Source organism: Hippopotamus amphibius, chromosome 8 (assembly GCF_030028045.1).
Source record: "Hippopotamus amphibius kiboko isolate mHipAmp2 chromosome 8, mHipAmp2.hap2, whole genome shotgun sequence".
NCBI classification, from domain to species: Eukaryota; Metazoa; Chordata; class Mammalia; order Artiodactyla; family Hippopotamidae; genus Hippopotamus; species Hippopotamus amphibius.
The window spans coordinates 111,175,132-111,193,713 of NC_080193.1; the positions used below are offsets into that span (position 1 = coordinate 111,175,132).

General features: G+C 37.7%; 1 protein-coding gene across 2 annotated transcripts in view; it reads left to right on the top strand.

Moving 5' to 3' along the window:
• Positions 1–640: 640 nt before the first annotated feature.
• TMEFF2 (transmembrane protein with EGF like and two follistatin like domains 2) overlaps positions 641–18,582 on the top strand; it is a 240,125-nt gene continuing 222,183 nt past the window's right edge. Inside the window, exons 1-4 of one of the 2 annotated variants that reach the window (XM_057745707.1) lie at positions 641–1,223; positions 3,598–3,707; positions 12,045–12,174; positions 16,867–16,893. In XM_057745707.1, coding sequence (XP_057601690.1) covers positions 1,052–1,223; positions 3,598–3,707; positions 12,045–12,174; positions 16,867–16,893 — 439 coding nt within the window. In that variant the 5' untranslated portion in view covers positions 641–1,051. The remainder of the gene's footprint in view (positions 1,224–3,597; positions 3,708–12,044; positions 12,175–16,866; positions 16,894–18,582) is intronic. The other variant, XM_057745708.1, reaches the window with a different exon arrangement.

Below are 18,582 nucleotides of genomic sequence, written 5' to 3' on the forward strand. Positions count from 1 at the left end.
GGCTCCTGTGGGAACGGCTGCTGCCTCTAGGCCAGCCAGAGCTTCCTCACACCACCGCCTCTCACCCTCTCCCGCTTCCTGCTACTGCCTAGAGCAACGTCCGCGGGCTCTCCGCCGCGGCGTTCCCGGCTGGTATCCCGTTACAGCCCGGCGGCGCGCTCCGGGTGCGCCGGGCGCCAGCCGGACGCCCTCTCCTCTCTGCCCGCTTTCCCCTCTCCTCCCTGCTGCGCCCGCGTCTCAGCCACCTCCACCCTCACCAGCTCCAGCTCAGAGAGACGCCACCCAGACACGGCGGGCGCTCGCAGCCGGGGTCACGCGCGCAAGAGGGGCGCTAGATCTGACCCAGCGCTCGGTAGGGGGCGTCCTGGGGCGGAGAGTGGAAGGGCAGGTGGTATGTAAAGGTGTGGGAGTCGCCCGCTCTGAAGCCCGCGATTCTCACTTGAGCCGTCCCAGCCTAGCCCCACTCGGGCCAGCGCCCGGTGAGCTAGCCCATCTGTGGCATCCGCCGTCGTCTCCTCCCAGCACCTCCTCGCCGACCCCTCCCTCCCGGGACCTGCATCCCTCTCCGCCAATCAACGCCCGACTGCCTCTTCCCACGTGATCCCGGGCGGGCTAAGGACCTGCTGCTTCCTAAACGCCAGAGGGATGCGGGCGGCAGAGCGCGAGAGGCGGCTCCTAGGCTGCGGGGCGCTTTGACTCTCCCTGCACCCAGCCTCCTTGGGCTCCTGTCATCTGCCCTCTGGACTCCGGTATCCTCCTGCTGCCCCGGCTTGCCAGAGCTCTCTGCTTATGGCAGCCGCTTCCCGCGTCTCCGGAGCGGCTTTTCGGTGGACGACCCTCTCGCTCCCGGGGCTGAGCCGGGTCACTGGATGTTGCTGAAACTCTGGAGATCATGCGTGGGTTTGGCTGCTGCTTCCCCGTCAGGTGCCACTGCCGCCGCCGCCGCCTCTGCTGCCGCCGTCCGCGGGATGCTCAGTAGCCCGCTGCCTGACCCCCGCGATCTTGTGTTCTTCGGAAGCCGTTTGCTGCTGCAGAGTTGCGCGAACTAGTCATGGTGCTGTGGGAGTCCCCGCGGCAGTGCAGCAGCTGGACACTTTGCGAGGGCTTTTGCTGGCTGCTGCTGCTGCCGATAACGCTACTTATCGTAGCCCGCCCGGTGAAGCTCGCAGCTTTCCCTACCTCCTTAAGTGACTGCCAAACGCCCACCGGCTGGAACTGCTCTGGTAAGTCCAGAACCCCAGCCCCCGACCCCCTAACCCCGCATAGGGAACGCGAGTTTCCAGTACAGACCAACGTATCCAAGTGCGTTTCCGCAACCCGTTGACCCAGACTGCCCCAAACCCTTGAGACCACCGACCTCCACCCAGAGGAGCACAGAGGACTGTTCCAGGCCTCTAAGGAAGGGGGCGGAAGGCCTGGGGAGGACAGAAAGTGCAGGTGTAGGAACCTTTGCATCCTTGCACTTGAATTGGAGCTGCGGAGATTTTAAGAAATATTAAACGGGATGGTTTTGTGGATTCACTGAAAAGAGCACCACCCCTTGGGGAAACACTAAATCAGAACCTTTGCTATCACCAAAGAAAAAAGTCTAGCAAAAAAGAGAGAGAAATAACTTTATGAGAAAGAACGAGAGAGAAAGCAATAAATCAAATGGTGACTGCAGGGGAAACACTGATTACTGGCAAAAGTGCCATGAGGGTGCACTTGTCTGGCATTCAAGACCAGGTCACACAAATTCTAAAGGAGCTTGGGTTTCAAGAGATTCAGTTTCTCTCTCTCTCTCTCTCTTTCTCTCTCTCTCCCTCCCTCTCTTCCTCTCTCTCTCTCTCTCCCCACACACACGCATACACATTCTCCTTCTCTACTTGGCTGCAAAAGACATTGCTTTTGCATCCCTGGGAGGCCTCTCTCTTGCCTCCCCAAGCTCCTAGGTGTTCGCAAGAAGTTGAGACAAGAATCATTCGTCCGTCTTCCAGGCGGGGGTGGGCTTGACGAAGGCCGGGCAGGCTCACGCGTAGGCTGGTGGAGGGCGGAACCGACTCCGGTGGGCGCTGACTCCTCCATTTCTGGGCAGGCTTCCTTGGAGTGCGTCAGGCGCTCTTCTTGCTTGCTCGGGTCCCTTCGGAGTCTGAACGCGAGGGCTTGGCAAGCTTTGCACTGCTGAAGCTTCCTAATTAAATAGGGCCCGAGGATGGGAGTTGCTGCACTGTCCGAGTAGCTTTGCATTTCAGTGTGACAGCCCGTAGTCTACTGGCGGGATTGTGGTGTGGTTTCACTGGCATTTTAAACTCCATTAACATGCCTGGGTATTGTCCCTTAGGTCTGGTCTGTTCTAGTTTTAGCAAGTGTGTATGTAATTTTTCATCTTCTGTATATATAATTCTGCCGAAGTTGAATCTAGCTCTGAATAAAGTGGCTTTCAGGGATGTATGTGAGCTGAAGTGTATGTAACTTTGGAACGACCAACTGTAACTTATAGGATAAAAGAATATGTCTTCCTGGGCAGTTACTGATGTAAATTCTGCGAGGAAAATTATTATGCATCATTGTACTTTGTGCTTTTAAAGACAAATTGAGATTTGCAACCCTATTAGATTTGGGTCAATATATTGCCTTTGTTCTGTTTTTGGCAATTTCTAAATTTGGCATTTTTATAAAACTCAACATGTTTTCTTTAACTTTTTCGTGGCTCATGTGTGCATATATGCTATTTTGGAAAGGCTAAATTCCACTTTGCAGGTACCTAATCACTTTTAGGTGCTTTATAATAGGAATATTAAGCAACCTGCAAAATCAGTTGTTTGAAATGTTGATAGTTTTGCAACCCAACATGACTAGTTTGCTTTATCCCTAACCACAGTACTGGTTTAGGAAATAACTGACTTAAATGTGAAATTGGGGTTGACAATCAAGAAATTCATTATTATCAGATATCTTGCAGGAATCTGCAGAAACTAAAGAAAGCGAACTGGGTTTCCAGGCAGATTGTCAAGAATCTGGCACCCCCCCCACCCCTGTTAACTTGGAGGTGATCAATCTTCATTTGAGCCAGACAGACCATCAGAGAAAACACTGTGCCTGTTTATCTTTATTATTGGGGCTTTGTTTCCTCTTTGTCTGGAAAAATTCCAAATAAGGGGTTGTTGCAGACCTTAAAGCAAAAGAATGATTAAAGATGGAGAAATGGTAAAATGGCATTCAGAGACCATCACCATCTCTTTTCTAAAATGTGAATTTGGGGGGTCGTAAACTATAGTCTACTTAATGAGAAAAAAAATAAGGAAGCTAAGAAGCAAGTGTTAAATCTTCATTCACCACAGCCAGTATTAACCCAAGCTAAAATAAAATAGCATTATCAAAAAAGAATATTAAAAGACAATTGACTAGAAAAAGAGTTGTGGAAAAAACAACCTAGCATTAATCACTTAAGTAGAATTTTTTAGTTATCAGTAAAGAATGACCTTGCAGAACTGCTGTGGTTGTTGGAATTAAAATTTAGGGCAATTCTTTTAAAGCCTCAAGATATTTCTTTCTTTCTTTTTTTTTTTTTTTTTGTCTATAACGTTTAATGACTGGCGTGTTCTATTTAAATTTGAGGTTATGATGACAGAGAAAATGATCTCTTCCTCTGTGACACCAACACCTGTAAATTTGATGGGGAATGTTTAAGAATTGGAGACACTGTGACTTGCGTCTGTCAGTTCAAGGTAAGAAGTCTGATATTTGCATCTTCTAATTCATTAACAAGACTACAAAGCAGAAATCTTCTTTTACAGCCCATCACTTGGCAATTTATAGCTATACAAGCTAAGAGGAAAGCTGGCACCAAACAAAAGTACTGGCAGGAGAGCCAACTGATGTCAAAAAGACACAGCTTTTTGGAGAAATGTATGTGCCACAGTTATAAATGCCACTGGAGGTAGAAAGCTTCAGGATGTTCTTTTGGTGTGTCAGAGGAAAATTATGTTTCTGTTCCCCTTCTAACATGCATGCTACAAGTCATCTACTGGGGATAATAGTCAAAATCATTGTTGGATTAGAAGTGTGGATTTATACTTTTGTTCTTTTGATTGGAGCTATCTTCTTTTGATCATATTGCTCTGTTTTAATGGCCTTGGGTTTTATTATCCTGGCAATCTGGTTAAATTTTTAAATGAACTCCTTATCAGTGTGACTTTCAAACTACTGTGCTAGTTTGAAATTCATGGCACTTATTAATATTTGTCAACTTTTCATGGATACCACACTCAATTACAACAGAACCTATGAGGAATCCAAAAGAGTGCAAATAGACAAAAGTCATTTCATAAATGTGAAGAAGATGCGCTTTGCCTCATGTTAAAAGAATAAACAAAAATTAAAAGAGAAAGAGAGATTACATCAGTGGTATTATCAAAACTAGGTTATTAGTATTTATTAAAGATAGAACTCTTAATGACATTATTATAGTCATCATATAATAAATGCTTTCTACCATGTGAATTATAAACCTTTTTTTCTCTCCATATGTTTTTATAATTCAAGTATTAGAGATGCTGTACGGATATATTCACCTTTGAGTGTTATTGAATTACTTTTTAAAACACACATGAAATCTAACATAAGGTTCAACCAGAGAAGATTCCCATTAATGAAATTATATACCAGGGATAAAGGAAAAGTCTTCCAATGTTTTAAGCAAAACATTAAAAAAATAAAAAGGATATAAAACAAATAAAATATTAGAACTCAAATTCAGGTCTAAATTTGTTATAGTACAGTGGTCGCTCAGTACCCACAGGGACTGGTTTTAGGACCACCACAAATACCAAAAGCTGAGGATGCTCAAGTCCCTTATATATAAGTATGTAGAATTTATATATAACCTATGCACATCCTCCTGTATACTTTGTCATCTCTAGATTACTTATAATACACTGTATATGCAATGTAAACATTGTAAACATAATGTAAATGCTATGTAAATAGTTGCTGGTATGTGGCAAATTCAAGTTTTGCTTTTTGGAACTCTCTGGAATTTTGTTTCCTGCATATTTCCTATCTGAAGTTTGTTGAATCTGTGAATGTGGAACTCCCAGATTTGGAGGACCAACTATATGTAATATTTAGAATTGTTGATGAAAATTAAATATTTCAGCCTCCCAGTGAGAAAGAGAAGGGAATTCACATTTAAATATGTTTGTTCGAATGGCTTATATAATGTCCAAGCTAAAAACTTCTTGGACATTATTTTTTTTCTTCCTAAGAAAAGTAATAAACACCTGATGGTTGTAAAGTGCACCACCACCTGGTGATTAATTATTGCTGGGCCCATGCTACAGTCTTTAGACTATACTATAGTGTTGGAAACATTAATGCATATTTAATATTCCTGCAACACCAGTTTCTAAGGTCTCTAGCCACACTGAGCAATGTAATTATGTTCTTTCAGTGAACTACTTGAGAGAGATGGAGCATAAGAACTCTGCAAGTCATACTTTCCCCAAACATTAACTAAGGGGAAAATATAGTTGGATAAATCATTAATTCAAGACCCACAGGATTTTGTGGATCTTTCCCTTTTCAGTTTGTAATTCCCAGAAATTTGTCTTATTTTCGTAACCAAGGGTAGACATAAGAAGTGAACTCATAAACAGTATAAAATGAGCCAAGAAAAAAAAAGTGAACCAAGAAGAATGTTCCTCAAATGGAAAGCCATAGTTATAACAAGATTTCACCAAGAGAAAAAAGAGGAGTTCACAAAATTCTAAATGGATGCCTACTGCTAAAAGAAAATTTGTAGTTTTTTTATTAAAGAAATTGTGTTCAGTTTTCAGCTTGCACAAAGGGTTTTGGTAAAACTTTTATAAACAAAGGTATTTATGTTTTTCATGCATTTGGTCAGCCCATTACATTTGTCATTAATTTAAATAATCTTTGAGTGGAATAAATTGCAGGGGGTGGAGAGTGAATACAAGTTTGAATAAGAAACTAAAATGTAAATTTCCTTCTCCTAATGCCTGTAGCATTTTAAATTTACTACTAGATTACTGCTGCTATTAGTTGGTGCTTTGCAATAGTTGTCAGTCTGTCAGGAGAAAATAAACATTTGCCTAGTGGAAAATTTAGACTCTGTACATACAAGGAATATAGAGCAGCTGAATTAAGTTCAAGATCAAAGAAAATGTACAAGTTGTGCAAAGAATAATAGATAAGATACTTTAAGCTAAGAGTATCTTGACTCAATACTTTCCAATACTTACAAATGAATTTGAGAATTTTTTTTACCCAGTCTGATGAAAAGGCAGATGTCCTGAAAAATCTATTTTTCTATATACTGTTCTAAACTAGCTTAGGTCACCTGCTCTTGTTTCTCCTGCTCTCAGATACAAGTCCAAATTCTTCTATTCAAAATGAGGTGCCAACTGTGGTCTTTCTGGCTGAGAGATAAATTTCAAAGAGAAATGGGTATATGTGTGTATGTATAATCTATGTTTTCCAGTTTGGATTACTATTGGAGCACTAAGGTGAACAAATATTTATTTTCACCTCTCTTGGATGATTTATAATAAACATATTCTACCCTTCAAACATGTTATCTCATTTATTTCTAACAACTGAGTGAGATAATTATTTTCTCCTCCTTTTACACATGAGGAAATTAAGACCTGTAAATATAAATAACTTACCATTAAGCAGTGATCCTAAAGCAAGAGCCTAGGTTTTTTGACACCAAATCTAATTTTTTCAAGGACATTATACATGCAAATAAAAACATTAGTTACAACAACAAAAGTACCAGTTTATTGTAGACAACTCGATATCAAATGTAGTACGACCAATTCTTAGGTTATGAGTTCCAGAAACGGCCTGCAATCATACATCCTACCTTCCTCTCTATATACCAAATGGTATCCTGGTCATTCTGATAAGTCAATTGTGGTTTGAAAATTTGGAGACAGTGGGTGGATGGCTGGCTGGCTGGCTGGCTGGACAAAAGAAGGAAGGGGGGAAGAAAAGAAGACACATACACAACTATTCATAGATAGCACTGGTCATATCAATTAATATGTAATGATCAATGATCACTTTATAATTTAGAAATATGATGAAGGCTTATGTTTCTCATGTATCATTTAATTTGAATGTGAAATGTTTTCATTTAATAAGCCACACTTTAGATCTGCAATTGTTCCAGTAACTACGATTGTATAACAAATTGCCCAGAACTTAGTGGCTCAAAACGATGAACATTTATTTTGCTTATGAATCTGCAGTTGGACAGGGCTTAATGGAAGCAGCTCATCTCTGCTCCCCTTGGTGTTAGCTGAGTAGGGGAGGGAATTCAAAGGCTTGGTTCTATACTCCTCTCAGGACTCTCACTCATATATGGGACTGTCAGCTGGGGACCTTGGTCCTTCTCCATGTGGACCTCTCTGTTTGGACCAATTTGGGCTTCCTCATAGCACAGTGGCTGGGTTTCAAGGGCAAGCATCCAGAGAGTGAGAAAGAGCCAGGTAGAGGCTGTATCCTTGCCTCAGAAGTCACAGAGTCACTTTCACCACAGTCACAGGCCTGCCCACTCATTTAAAATCATAGAAACTTTTCCATATGAAAAAATGTAGTCACAGAGAAGTAAAAGTTACTGTGGAATGATCAAAGGATTGGGACATATGCAGGTTTTTTTATCTTTCTTTTTTGGAAGAGAAACATGCCATATCCTAAGCCATTATTCCTAAGCCTTTGACAACTGGGAATATAATAGAATTCACTGAACATCTGTGCAGCACCTTCTACATGCCAGGCTCTATGGAAGGTGCCGACAATATATAAAATATAAGTTATGCATAGCTTCTAGATGTTGAAGTCTCAGTTAAAAGAGATTCTTATTAACCAAACAAGCAATAAATTGTATGCAAAACTTCTCACTTAAATTTTTTGTTTGTAGCAAAACAAATTCTATATATTCTAGAGTGTCAAGTCATTGGATCCACTGGTGTGACATGTTGCTGCTTTCTTAAGCAATGTGGACATTTTGGAACAAAATCACTCACTGAAAAACTCATATTTGGAAAATAAACTTAAGATTTTTAAAACATCTGAAGGAAAGCAGAATCACTTTTCCCCTGAGAGGAAGTTTGGACAACACATACATTTGTGAGCTTAACCATCTGGGCCTGAGTCTTGTTTTTTCTCTTACCAGCCAACTATGTGGCCTTTAGCAAGTCACCTAACATCTGAATCTGTCCCTTCTCTGAAACTGAGCAATATTCATGATTACCACTAAAAATTATTTCCAATAATTTGGCATATTTTAATATAGTATTTAGCTTATTTTTATACTTAGGATTAGCCTGTTTTTGTTTATTTTTCTAATTTTAGACATGCATGCTTTAGTGTCAATGTTAGATGGCAACTCTGCTAGTTAAAATATATATCATGAAAGGCAAATATATTTACATTTCTTTTCATAAATGGATATCCCAAAGTGTTTTGGAACATGACTGTTAATCCTCCCAAATGCCCCGGTTAACCATTTCAAATGGGGAAAGTAAGCTGTAAACTTGTTACATATTTCATTGTTGAGTGATATACACAAGGTCCTACACTAAGGCAGTGAGAGAAATGGGAGAACCTGGGACCAGACTTCCACTCCTGAGCCTTAATGATTTAGAGTATGCTACCTCCGTATGTTATTCATTTTAATGAGTGCAAGTCATGGTACTCAGGGCCAAAAACCTCGTGCTGAAAATCTACAGTTAAGCTCTTTTTGACTCCATACAAATCTCCCTTTTGGCTTGTACATGGAACTTGGCAACTCTGTTTTTAGCACTCTTCACATTTGGCTTACTACATCCCTCAGAAGTGGCATATGAGCACTTTATCAGTTTATTCGATATTTTAAGATGCATATCAGCATTGTGTACTAGCACTTGACAGAGATAATAAATACTTCCCACTCCTCACTCCCCATCTACTGACTACATCTGAATAATCTGCAGAAGTAGGTGGGAAGGATAAATAGAAAAAATCTAGGGATTAGAAGAAAACGTGGACCCACATAATCTGCACACAAAGTACTGTAACCAGGGTTGGAGATGCAGATTAAAAGGTAACCTGGGACAAGAATGCTAGGACCTGGGCTTCCTAGGTGGCGCAGTGGGTAAGAATCCGCCTGCCAATGCAGGGGACATGGGTTTGATCCCTGCTCCAGGAAGATCCCACATGCTGCGGAGCAACTAAGCCCGTGTGCCACAACTATTGAGCCTGCGCTTTAGAGCCTGTGAGCCACAACTATTGAGCCCATGTGCTGCAGCTACTGAAGCCCACGCACCTAGAGCCCATGCTCCTCAACAAGAGAAGCCATGGCAATGAGGAGTCCGCGCACCACAGCGAAGAGTAGCCCCCACTCACTGCAACTAAAGAAAGCCCACGCACAGCAAAAAAATAAATAAATAAATAAATAAAATAAAAAAAGAATGCTAGGACCTGAGCATGAGAAGCTAACTAGCCCAGCCATTCTCACTAATTATGACTCTCATCTGCCTTCTGAAACGGTCAGCAAGTCTGCTGACTGTAAATAATATGTTACCAGCTGCTCACTTCTTTCTGGTCTCTCTTGCATGTTCTCAGATACCATTGTAGTGTTAGTGGATCCTCATAAATCCTCTCTACATTCTCCTGTCCCTGATCCTGAACACAGCCCGTTTATCAAGTACCTGTCCATCTACCTGCCTCCCTGGCCATAGTTCTGACATGAGCACCACCCCCATTTATTTCGTGTTTCTTCAGTACTGCTAACTGGAAAACTCAACTCTTTACTGACATTTTCTTATTGCTTTTTTTTTTTTTCAGTAGTGTTAAGAATATTCAATTTTATGGTAGGTCAATTTTCAGGTACATAAATATTTGGAAAGCTTGTGGAAGGCAGCCCTTACACAGGTATCACCTGGTCAGAAATGAATTGCCTATTGAATTAAAGGTCCTCATGAGTGAAAAGGTCCTATCAAAATAGTTTTTGAAATATAATAATATAGATAGACTGGGAGCCGAGTAGTATAACTGCAGAAAGGAATTATTATACAGAAACTTCCAGAATGTCTAGATTAGAAATTGTAGACGTAAAGATTTTTAAAATGTCGTATTTAAAATATTTCAAACATTTTAATCATATTTAAATAATTTTAAATAGATATAATTTAGTATCTAAATTATCTTGTTAGCAATTATGGTGATTATGAGTGTCATATGATTTGAATTTACTATTGGGAGAATAGTACATAACTATTAGTTAAAAATTATATTTAAGTTTTTCAATAATAGATGCAAAGTCAGACTCAAAAGAGTTTCATTTGAAAGAACATTGTCTTATACCACTTAAAAAAAGGTTAGGACAGTTAAGCCATTATTACATAGAGGCAAAGAACAAGAGCTAAATGGTTAGGAAGGAAATACAGATATTGTAAGAAAATAGAGTAAGAAAATGAATCTCGGGTTTTTATCGTCAGATTATAACCATATTGAGAAGTTGTGTTTTTTTGCATAAATCCTTGAGTAGAATTTAACTTCTGACAGAGTTTTAGGTTTATTATCATATATATTAAAACCCTAGTTATCTCCACTAAATCATTGGTTTGTTTTATATGTGTTATGAATTAGCACATCAAAATATCCAAATATTTTAATAAGAAGTAGAAATCAGAGAAGTGTTTTCACATGCATGTATATGTATGATTTGGTGTACTTAGTTTCTGGCATGGGTGAGTATTTACAAATAATCATCTTGATCATTACATTTGTTATAATTAAACAATGTAGCGCATCAGTAGATAATCACATCACTGGCATAATTAGCAGGTATAGAACACAGCCAAGTATCTCTAATGCCTTAGAGTGTGATTATATTATGATGAGTATACCCTGTAGGTTGCCTAATTTCCATTGTAAAATGTGTACATTTTTGTAATGAGGTTGTTTTAAAAGTGAACTTTTCATTTTATGAAATATACATTAATAGCCATACTTTTGAATAGTCAATAAAGTTTACATATGGTTCAGTAGTTGTCGATTTTTTTTTCTGTATTCCATGGTCTGTTTCTTTCTACACTGTATCTACATCAATATCCACTGGTCTAAAGATATATGAAAAATTAATTAGTAATTCAAATGTCTTATCCAAATATTTAGGAATTTGTAAAGATTCAAATTCAACAGAGGAAAAACATATTAAGGAGTAGCTGAATTCTTTGGCATTTCAGCTATATGCTTCTGTTCTAAACACAGACAGACACTATTTTTGAATAGCTTGAATGTCGTAACATGTTCTGATTTTTTTCCACCAAACCAAATGAGCAACATATCATAAAAAAATTAAAGAATATTGATACATTTGATGTTATATATTATATATGTTATATTACTATTGCTTATCCTATCACTTTGTTGGAACTGCCTGATCAATTTAGAAGCTTTTTTTCTCCCTATCTAAATCAGATGACTGATTAGCTTACTTGACATTGCTTTTGTGTATTTCTTTTTTTTTAAGTAATTATTTATTTTATTGGCTGTGTTGGGTCTTTTTTTTTTTTTTCTGCCCGGGCTTTCTTTTTAGTTGCAGTGAATGGGGGCTACTCTTCATTGTGGTGTGCGGGCTCCTCATTGCTGTGGCTTCTCTTGTTGCAGAGCACGGGCTCTAGGTACGTGGGCTTCAGCAGTTGCAGCATATGGGCTCAACAGTTGTGGCTCACAGGCTCTAAAGCGCAGGCTCGATAGTTGTGGCGCACGGGCTTAGTTGCTCCACAGCATGTGGGATCTTCCTGAAGCAGGGATCGAACCTGTGTCCCCTGCATTGGCAGGTGGGTTCTTAACCACTGCGGCCCCTAGGAAGCCCCGCTTTTGCGTATTTCTGAATGGTGTCCTTACAAGGTCAAAAACTTGCTGGATACAGGGGGATCACTGAAAACGAAGACACGTGCTTTCTTTTATAAATGATGATATCTGTTCAGGATGTCAGAGGCATGCAGACTCCAGCACTAACCATAGGCTTACATCTGTGTGCTCCCCAGTGCAACAGTGACTATGTGCCTGTGTGTGGCTCCAACGGGGAGAGCTATCAGAATGAGTGCTACCTGCGGCAGGCTGCGTGCAAACAGCAGAGTGAGATACTGGTGGTGTCTGAAGGATCATGTGCCACAGGTATGTATGTGATCCTGAAGACTCCCGAAAACCTTTGGAATGGAGTCTGAATCCGAAAACCATGTCTTGCTTCTCATGTTATGTCCTGTTTATTGTTATCCAGATAAACGATTCAGACTATATACTAGCCAGACAAGTCTCTCATTCTTTTGTACAAAGTATGCATTCTTCTTCTTCTATGTCTTTTTACATTTCAAGTCACTTCTGGATGTTATTTAATGAAGTACAGATAGTTGAATAATATAATTAGAACTCTAGATTGATTGCTCAGCTGCCAAATATGTAGAAACTTATGTGTGCATGAATCATAAAGTTTGTTTCATTGTTTATTTGTAACAATAAGATCATCTGCTGGAGGGCAGTTTGCAGATTTGGGCTTGGAAGTTAAGATGTGTCTAACCTTAGCAGCCCTGCAAAATGTTCCTCTTAACATTGAGCAGATTATACTGAAGAATGTATTGGTGATGGGCATGACTTCTAAAGACATCTGTCCTTTCTGATACAGTCAGCCTGGGATCCCACAAAGCTTTTTAGTTATATTGTACCAAGAATGATATAAAGAAAGTAAGGAAGAAGAGTGACTTCATATGCTCTTTAGTTTTTCAGGTTTTCCTTTGGAGTACAGTGGTTATTAGAGCAGAATAGCATTACAAGAAGAAAAAAAAGTGGAGTACACCCCAACTTGATAAATCTACACTGTAAAATGAAGCTGAGTTCTCAGGTTAGGCTTGAGACATTAAAATTACATATATAAAAGAAACTTTAGTGTCCCTTGATAGTTCTTAACGGCAAATAAGCATCTTTCTGGAAAGTCATAATTTCTAAGGAATTGGATGATATAAGCATATTCAAGAAAAATAATAATGATGTAAGAACTTTCTTCAGAAATGGAAATATAGAATAGTGTCAAGAAAGGTCTATTTTATTGAAAAGTCCCTCTTAGATAACAGGTATTTCTATTCTAGGGAATTATATTAAAAATTATGTATATGATGGCTGGAGCAGGGTAATAAATGAGCAAAGAGAAAGTCTCATATTCTTTAAAAGATTATCTTAGACCTATTGATTGTTAGTCGTTGATAATGTTCCAGGTTGTACTGGTGACTACCAAAGTTTCTAAGAATTAGCAGAAGAGAAATGTATCATTCTTCATGAACAATGATGTAGGCGTTTTGGTTTTGGTTTTTAAGTGGTCTTTTCTCCTATTTGATTCTTTGCCTCACACTGTGGATGTCCTTCTTGCGAGGGTGACTGGGAGGCAAGTTGGACGGGTGCACCACTTGCTTATTTGCTAGAGCTAACAGATAACTGCCATTCAATCTATGAGTGAGAAGTAATGCATGGAAGTAAGTGCAACATGTGAGAGTTATTGGACCATCTTCCTCAGTAGGAAAGGAGAAGGGCCAGCATGCTACTCTTATAGTAAGGATGGGGAAAGTAGAAAGACAAGGAGCGATTAATTATGAAAAATCAATCTGTCATAGCTAATGGAAAAAAAATGAAAAATGACACTTTAGAACAAATGGAATAGAAAAAAAAAAAGGGAACCTCTGACTCCCAGAACCAAGAATGATGTAGGCAAATACTGGAGAGTACTGAGAAATGGATTTGCTTATTCAAGATCACATAGGATGGCTGTCTGTCTCTGACAATAGCCAGTGAGGATCAGGGGGCAGCAGTTGTAATAAGCGTCATGAAGTTATGGGTTGGCTAACAATGTTTGGTAGCAAAATCTCTTTCTCACTTGCCAGTCTCCCTGTTCTTGTCAGCACATGCAATCACATTCTTCTGATTCATTCAGGCTTTCCATTTTAGTCCCTAATGTGTTGGTTATACTATGAAAATAAATATTTAACCAAGTAGAAAATTTAATCACAATTGAGTAATCCATCCCTGGCTTATTCACAGCCTTAGATTTCTACAGGATTTAATTAGTAGGTCGGTCTTGCTGAATGCATCTTCCATTGACTTGTAAATCTAGAAGGGTTTTGATCTGAATAATGATGGAGGAACCAAAGTAATTTTGATTAACCAGGTCTGACTGTAAATAAATTGCAGTTCTGACTTTTGATCTAAAAGAGATTCTCATTCTTTTCTTCATAGATTTTCCATTTACTTTTTTAAATGCTATTTGACACTGAGTGGAGGTGGCAAGTTGTGATCTCTAGGAATAAAAGGAAGTAGAAGATATAACTTTATCTTTATTACATTTCATTGAGTTTACAAATCATTTTTTTGTCTGGAAAATGGTTTCCTATTGGTCAGTCTGCTCAATAGTCTCACTGTCAATTTCACTTTTTTGTCTTATAAGAAATGTATTGACTAGGAGCCCAGATTCAGGTCCAACAGCATGACTTCTTTTCTTAGGTATTTCTTTCTCACTAATAAGGCTTTAGTAGGCTACTTGTCTCTGGTTTGCCAAGATGATTCATTTTATAGTGAAGAAACCCTTAAAGTTTCCCATCACTGTTTTATAGTGATGCCATGGACTTCAGTGACCATTTTTTTTTCCAGTCTGTTCCTCCTTTCATCACTAGCTACTTAATTTGGGTCAAATCAAGCACAAATTGTCTTAAAGATCATGCCCCTTGAATTTTTAGAAACATACATGGGGAATACAAGCCAAAACACTACTGCTATTTTTCTTGATTTTCTCCAGTCATATGTATTTAATAGAAAATCTAGAGATGAATAGGCAAGATGTTCACTCAAAATTTTAATTATTATGTTTCAGACACAGTGATAAGCATTTAAAATGTGCTATTGTGCAGTTATTTTCAAAATAGTCCAATGAGATAGACATTACTATACCCATTGACTAGAAGAGCAATAAGCTTAGGAAGGTTGAATACTGTTCCTTATGTTATCCAATGAGCATGTTCGGAGCTTGGAACCTGTAGCTTTTATATATTTCCTCTTATATGTGTGTAGGTATAGAGAGCTGAACAAGACATGGTTCTTGATTTAAAGATGTTTACACTCTTAGTGGGAAAGGAATAAGAAACTATACACATTCAACTAAAACACAGGTAGAATGTATTAATACTGCAATAGTACAACCTGTTATTAGCCTCTGATGACTTTATAAGTAATACTGAATTAAGCTTTCAAATTAATTCAAATAAAGTCAGTTAAAATTCTAGCTGTGAAAAGATACAAAAAGGAGACGACAGACTTTGACCATTGAAGTACTGTCCCGTCCAAAAGTGATTGTGATGTGACTTAGGACTCAGTTCAGTCGACAGGACTATTTTATGGAGATGAATGCATCAACCTTTCTTCATCTGTTATCTTAAAACAGTCAGATCATATGATTAGAATCCTTATTTGAGTCTACATTTACTAAGATTTTTATTATAAATTGTTTTACGAATTAGCTTGCCTTTGAGAAAAGGATAGCCTAGCCCAATGACTTACTTCTTCATCACATAAGCAGTTAATGACTTGACATTCTGATTTAATAAAGTGTTAAACCTTGTGAATATAGTTAGTCTGGGTTTCCACCAAGGCTGACAATTCAAACTACTGCTCCTTCATGACAGTGCTGATGTCTAATCTAATGACAAGGAGAACTATTGGGGAGGCATCCATTCTTGCCTGCCTTCTGTAGATTTTCATATATCATGCCTCTTTCTATGAGTGCCTCTGAGTAAAGTGTCATGGAGGTAAACAAGTAGAAGTAGTATTTTATTTTAACTGGCCTAAAACAGCAAACACAAACTCATAGAAGTGGCATTTGATATAGGTCTTGAACCCTGGTTGAGATTTCAATGGAAAATGAGGGCATATCAGACAAAGAATACTAGTATTACTCTTATTTCTCAGTATTAACGTTAAAAATACATAGCCAAATGTATTTAGAATGTAAGGAAGTTCAGAGGCAGAAGGAAGATGATGTCTACACTTAACAGGTGGAAGCAAATGGAAACTCAATGGTCTTGACTCCAACTGGGAAACTGAGTGTTTCTGGGAAATGAGTTCTCAGAAACTGACAACTTTCAGGAGGTGTGATTATGTGGGAGGGAGGGGAGAAAAGTGGAGAAAGAGAAAGGCAGAGGGAAGTTATTGTCTTTTCTGCCAGCATCACCTAAGGTATAGCCAATTTTAATCACAAAAGCAAAAGTTAAGCCCACTCTTCTACTGATTTCAAAAACAAAAGATGCTTTTGGATGCAGATAGACTTATCCAGGTTTGTGGTATTTGGAAAATATAGTAGCTCTTATATAAAAGGATATTCATTTTTAAACTGTTTTTTCCCTTTGTAATGCAATGTACAAGAGTATAAGCCTTAATTATGAGTTTATTTGCCACAAGTCTTAGGCTATTTAATTTCTAAGTCTCACTGATTGTTATAAGTATCTCATTTTTAATATATTTGTTAATGTCACCAAATTCCACTTGATTAAAATAAAAATGAGAAGTTTTACATAGTCAAGTTTAGGAATTATTCCAAAGCTAGATAATACTTTGTTCATGAAGTTTAAGAATGAAAGTAATAGGGAATTTATTTTATGTTATATTATAGAAATTAGATTGATGTGAATATGTTTTTCAAATTAAATGCTAGTAATTTTTTTCAATTATATTACCATATTAATGGAGAAAGTAAACATGACTTTTTTAAAAAAGTCATAAACATTATTCAAATATGTTTTTCAAGCAAAAACAAATTATTTCCTTCTTTTCCCCCAGATGCAGGATCAGGATCTGGAGATGGAGGTAGGAATTGCCTTTTTATATATTTGAAGACTTACATGTGGATATTATTTATGGATATTTACTTATGTATTTGCCATTACAGATAACTGAGACGAATTTGCATTTTGCATTTTAGGAAAGGGAGGACAAAAAATAAATCATTCTCCTTATTAAGTAAATGTATATACCATGTAAATTATTTGACATATTTATGAATATATCACATTCATTTATGTGTTTGTGTCTCAGTTAACTTTGAGATAAATTTGCAAGTCAGAACTTCCTAACAGAAGCCTCCAAACATATTTGACAGGACAGAAAACTCATGCGAAAATCATTTAAATATTGGGTTTTTTAAATATATAATTACAAGGTATTGATATTAACACATACATAACTATCATGTATACAAGAACATGATTATCAAATTAATAGTTTGAAACTGAAGGAGTTTTAGTTCATAAAAGTAAAAAAGATAAACTGTAAACCAGTGAAAATAAGATACTGTCTTTACTTCTTTGATTAAATTAGTCTATAGTTGTTTTTACTAAAACGATATATGTTTTCATGATTTAGTTGTATGTTTAAAGAAGTATATAAGGTAAGAGGCATGCAGAAACTTTCGAAGTTTTATCTGATATACTTACTGCCAAATAAGATTTTATTTATGGATTGAAACTTCATTGTTAATTTCCCCAAATGCTTTTCCAAATGAAATCCAAACAAAATTCTACCTTTATACACAAGAAGAAAAAAATAGAAACAACTAAATATGATTTCAACAGGAGTAATGAAAAGAGAATGAGTAAAAATATAAACATTCTCTCAAGGCCTTGTTTAAGTTGTATAAAATGATTAAATGTACGTTTCCAAGTAAATTTTAGTTTTTAAATGAAGGATTTGATAAAAGATGACGAAAAGGAGGCCTTGGAGTCAGGAAAGTCAGATCTCTACTGCTCACCTTATCTGGTTTGGGCAACACTTTAAAGATTTATCAAGTCACCTTCTGTAATGAATAAAGGCTTAACTAGTTCAAATAAGCAACACCCAGAGAATAAAATTAGAGCAGCGTATTGGAGCACAATTTTTTTTCATAAAGATTAAAACTGAGTAGGAGTCAAGATTCAGTACCTTGAGAGTATGAATTTATTTCCATTTCATATGACATTAGACAGTCATTTGATGTTAAGACAGTCTTTTACTATTTCTAATAAATTATTTTTTTTCTCTAGCTGATTAACATAGTATTCCCAAGAAAGCTTCCCAAGAAGTTTTGAAAAGAAGAGCTTCTAGGATAAATTAAATCTTAAAGAGAAAAAGAAAGGAAAAAAGACAGTTCCTTGAGTAGATATTTCACTATTGGAATATTAAGAAATTAATTTTTTTTAAATGTTGATTTCAGAAGGAAGTAGTTCTATGCGAAATTCTGTATATTTCCCATTTAGTTTTATGTGTAGACTACTTAATTTGGCAGATATTGTGTTGTTTTAGCTGTTCCACTGTTCACACAAATCTTGATAATTTTTTAGTGTCTTTAAAAACAAAACACAAAGTATCTTCCTTGCTCCTCTTGTTAAAGCATCAGGGTATACTTTTTTCTAATTGAGTCTTCTTATATCATACAGTATTTCTTCATTTTTTTAATGTAAGGTGTATTGGATGTTTCAGACACTAGCTTCCAGTTTTTCATTCACTGTAATTTCCACATGC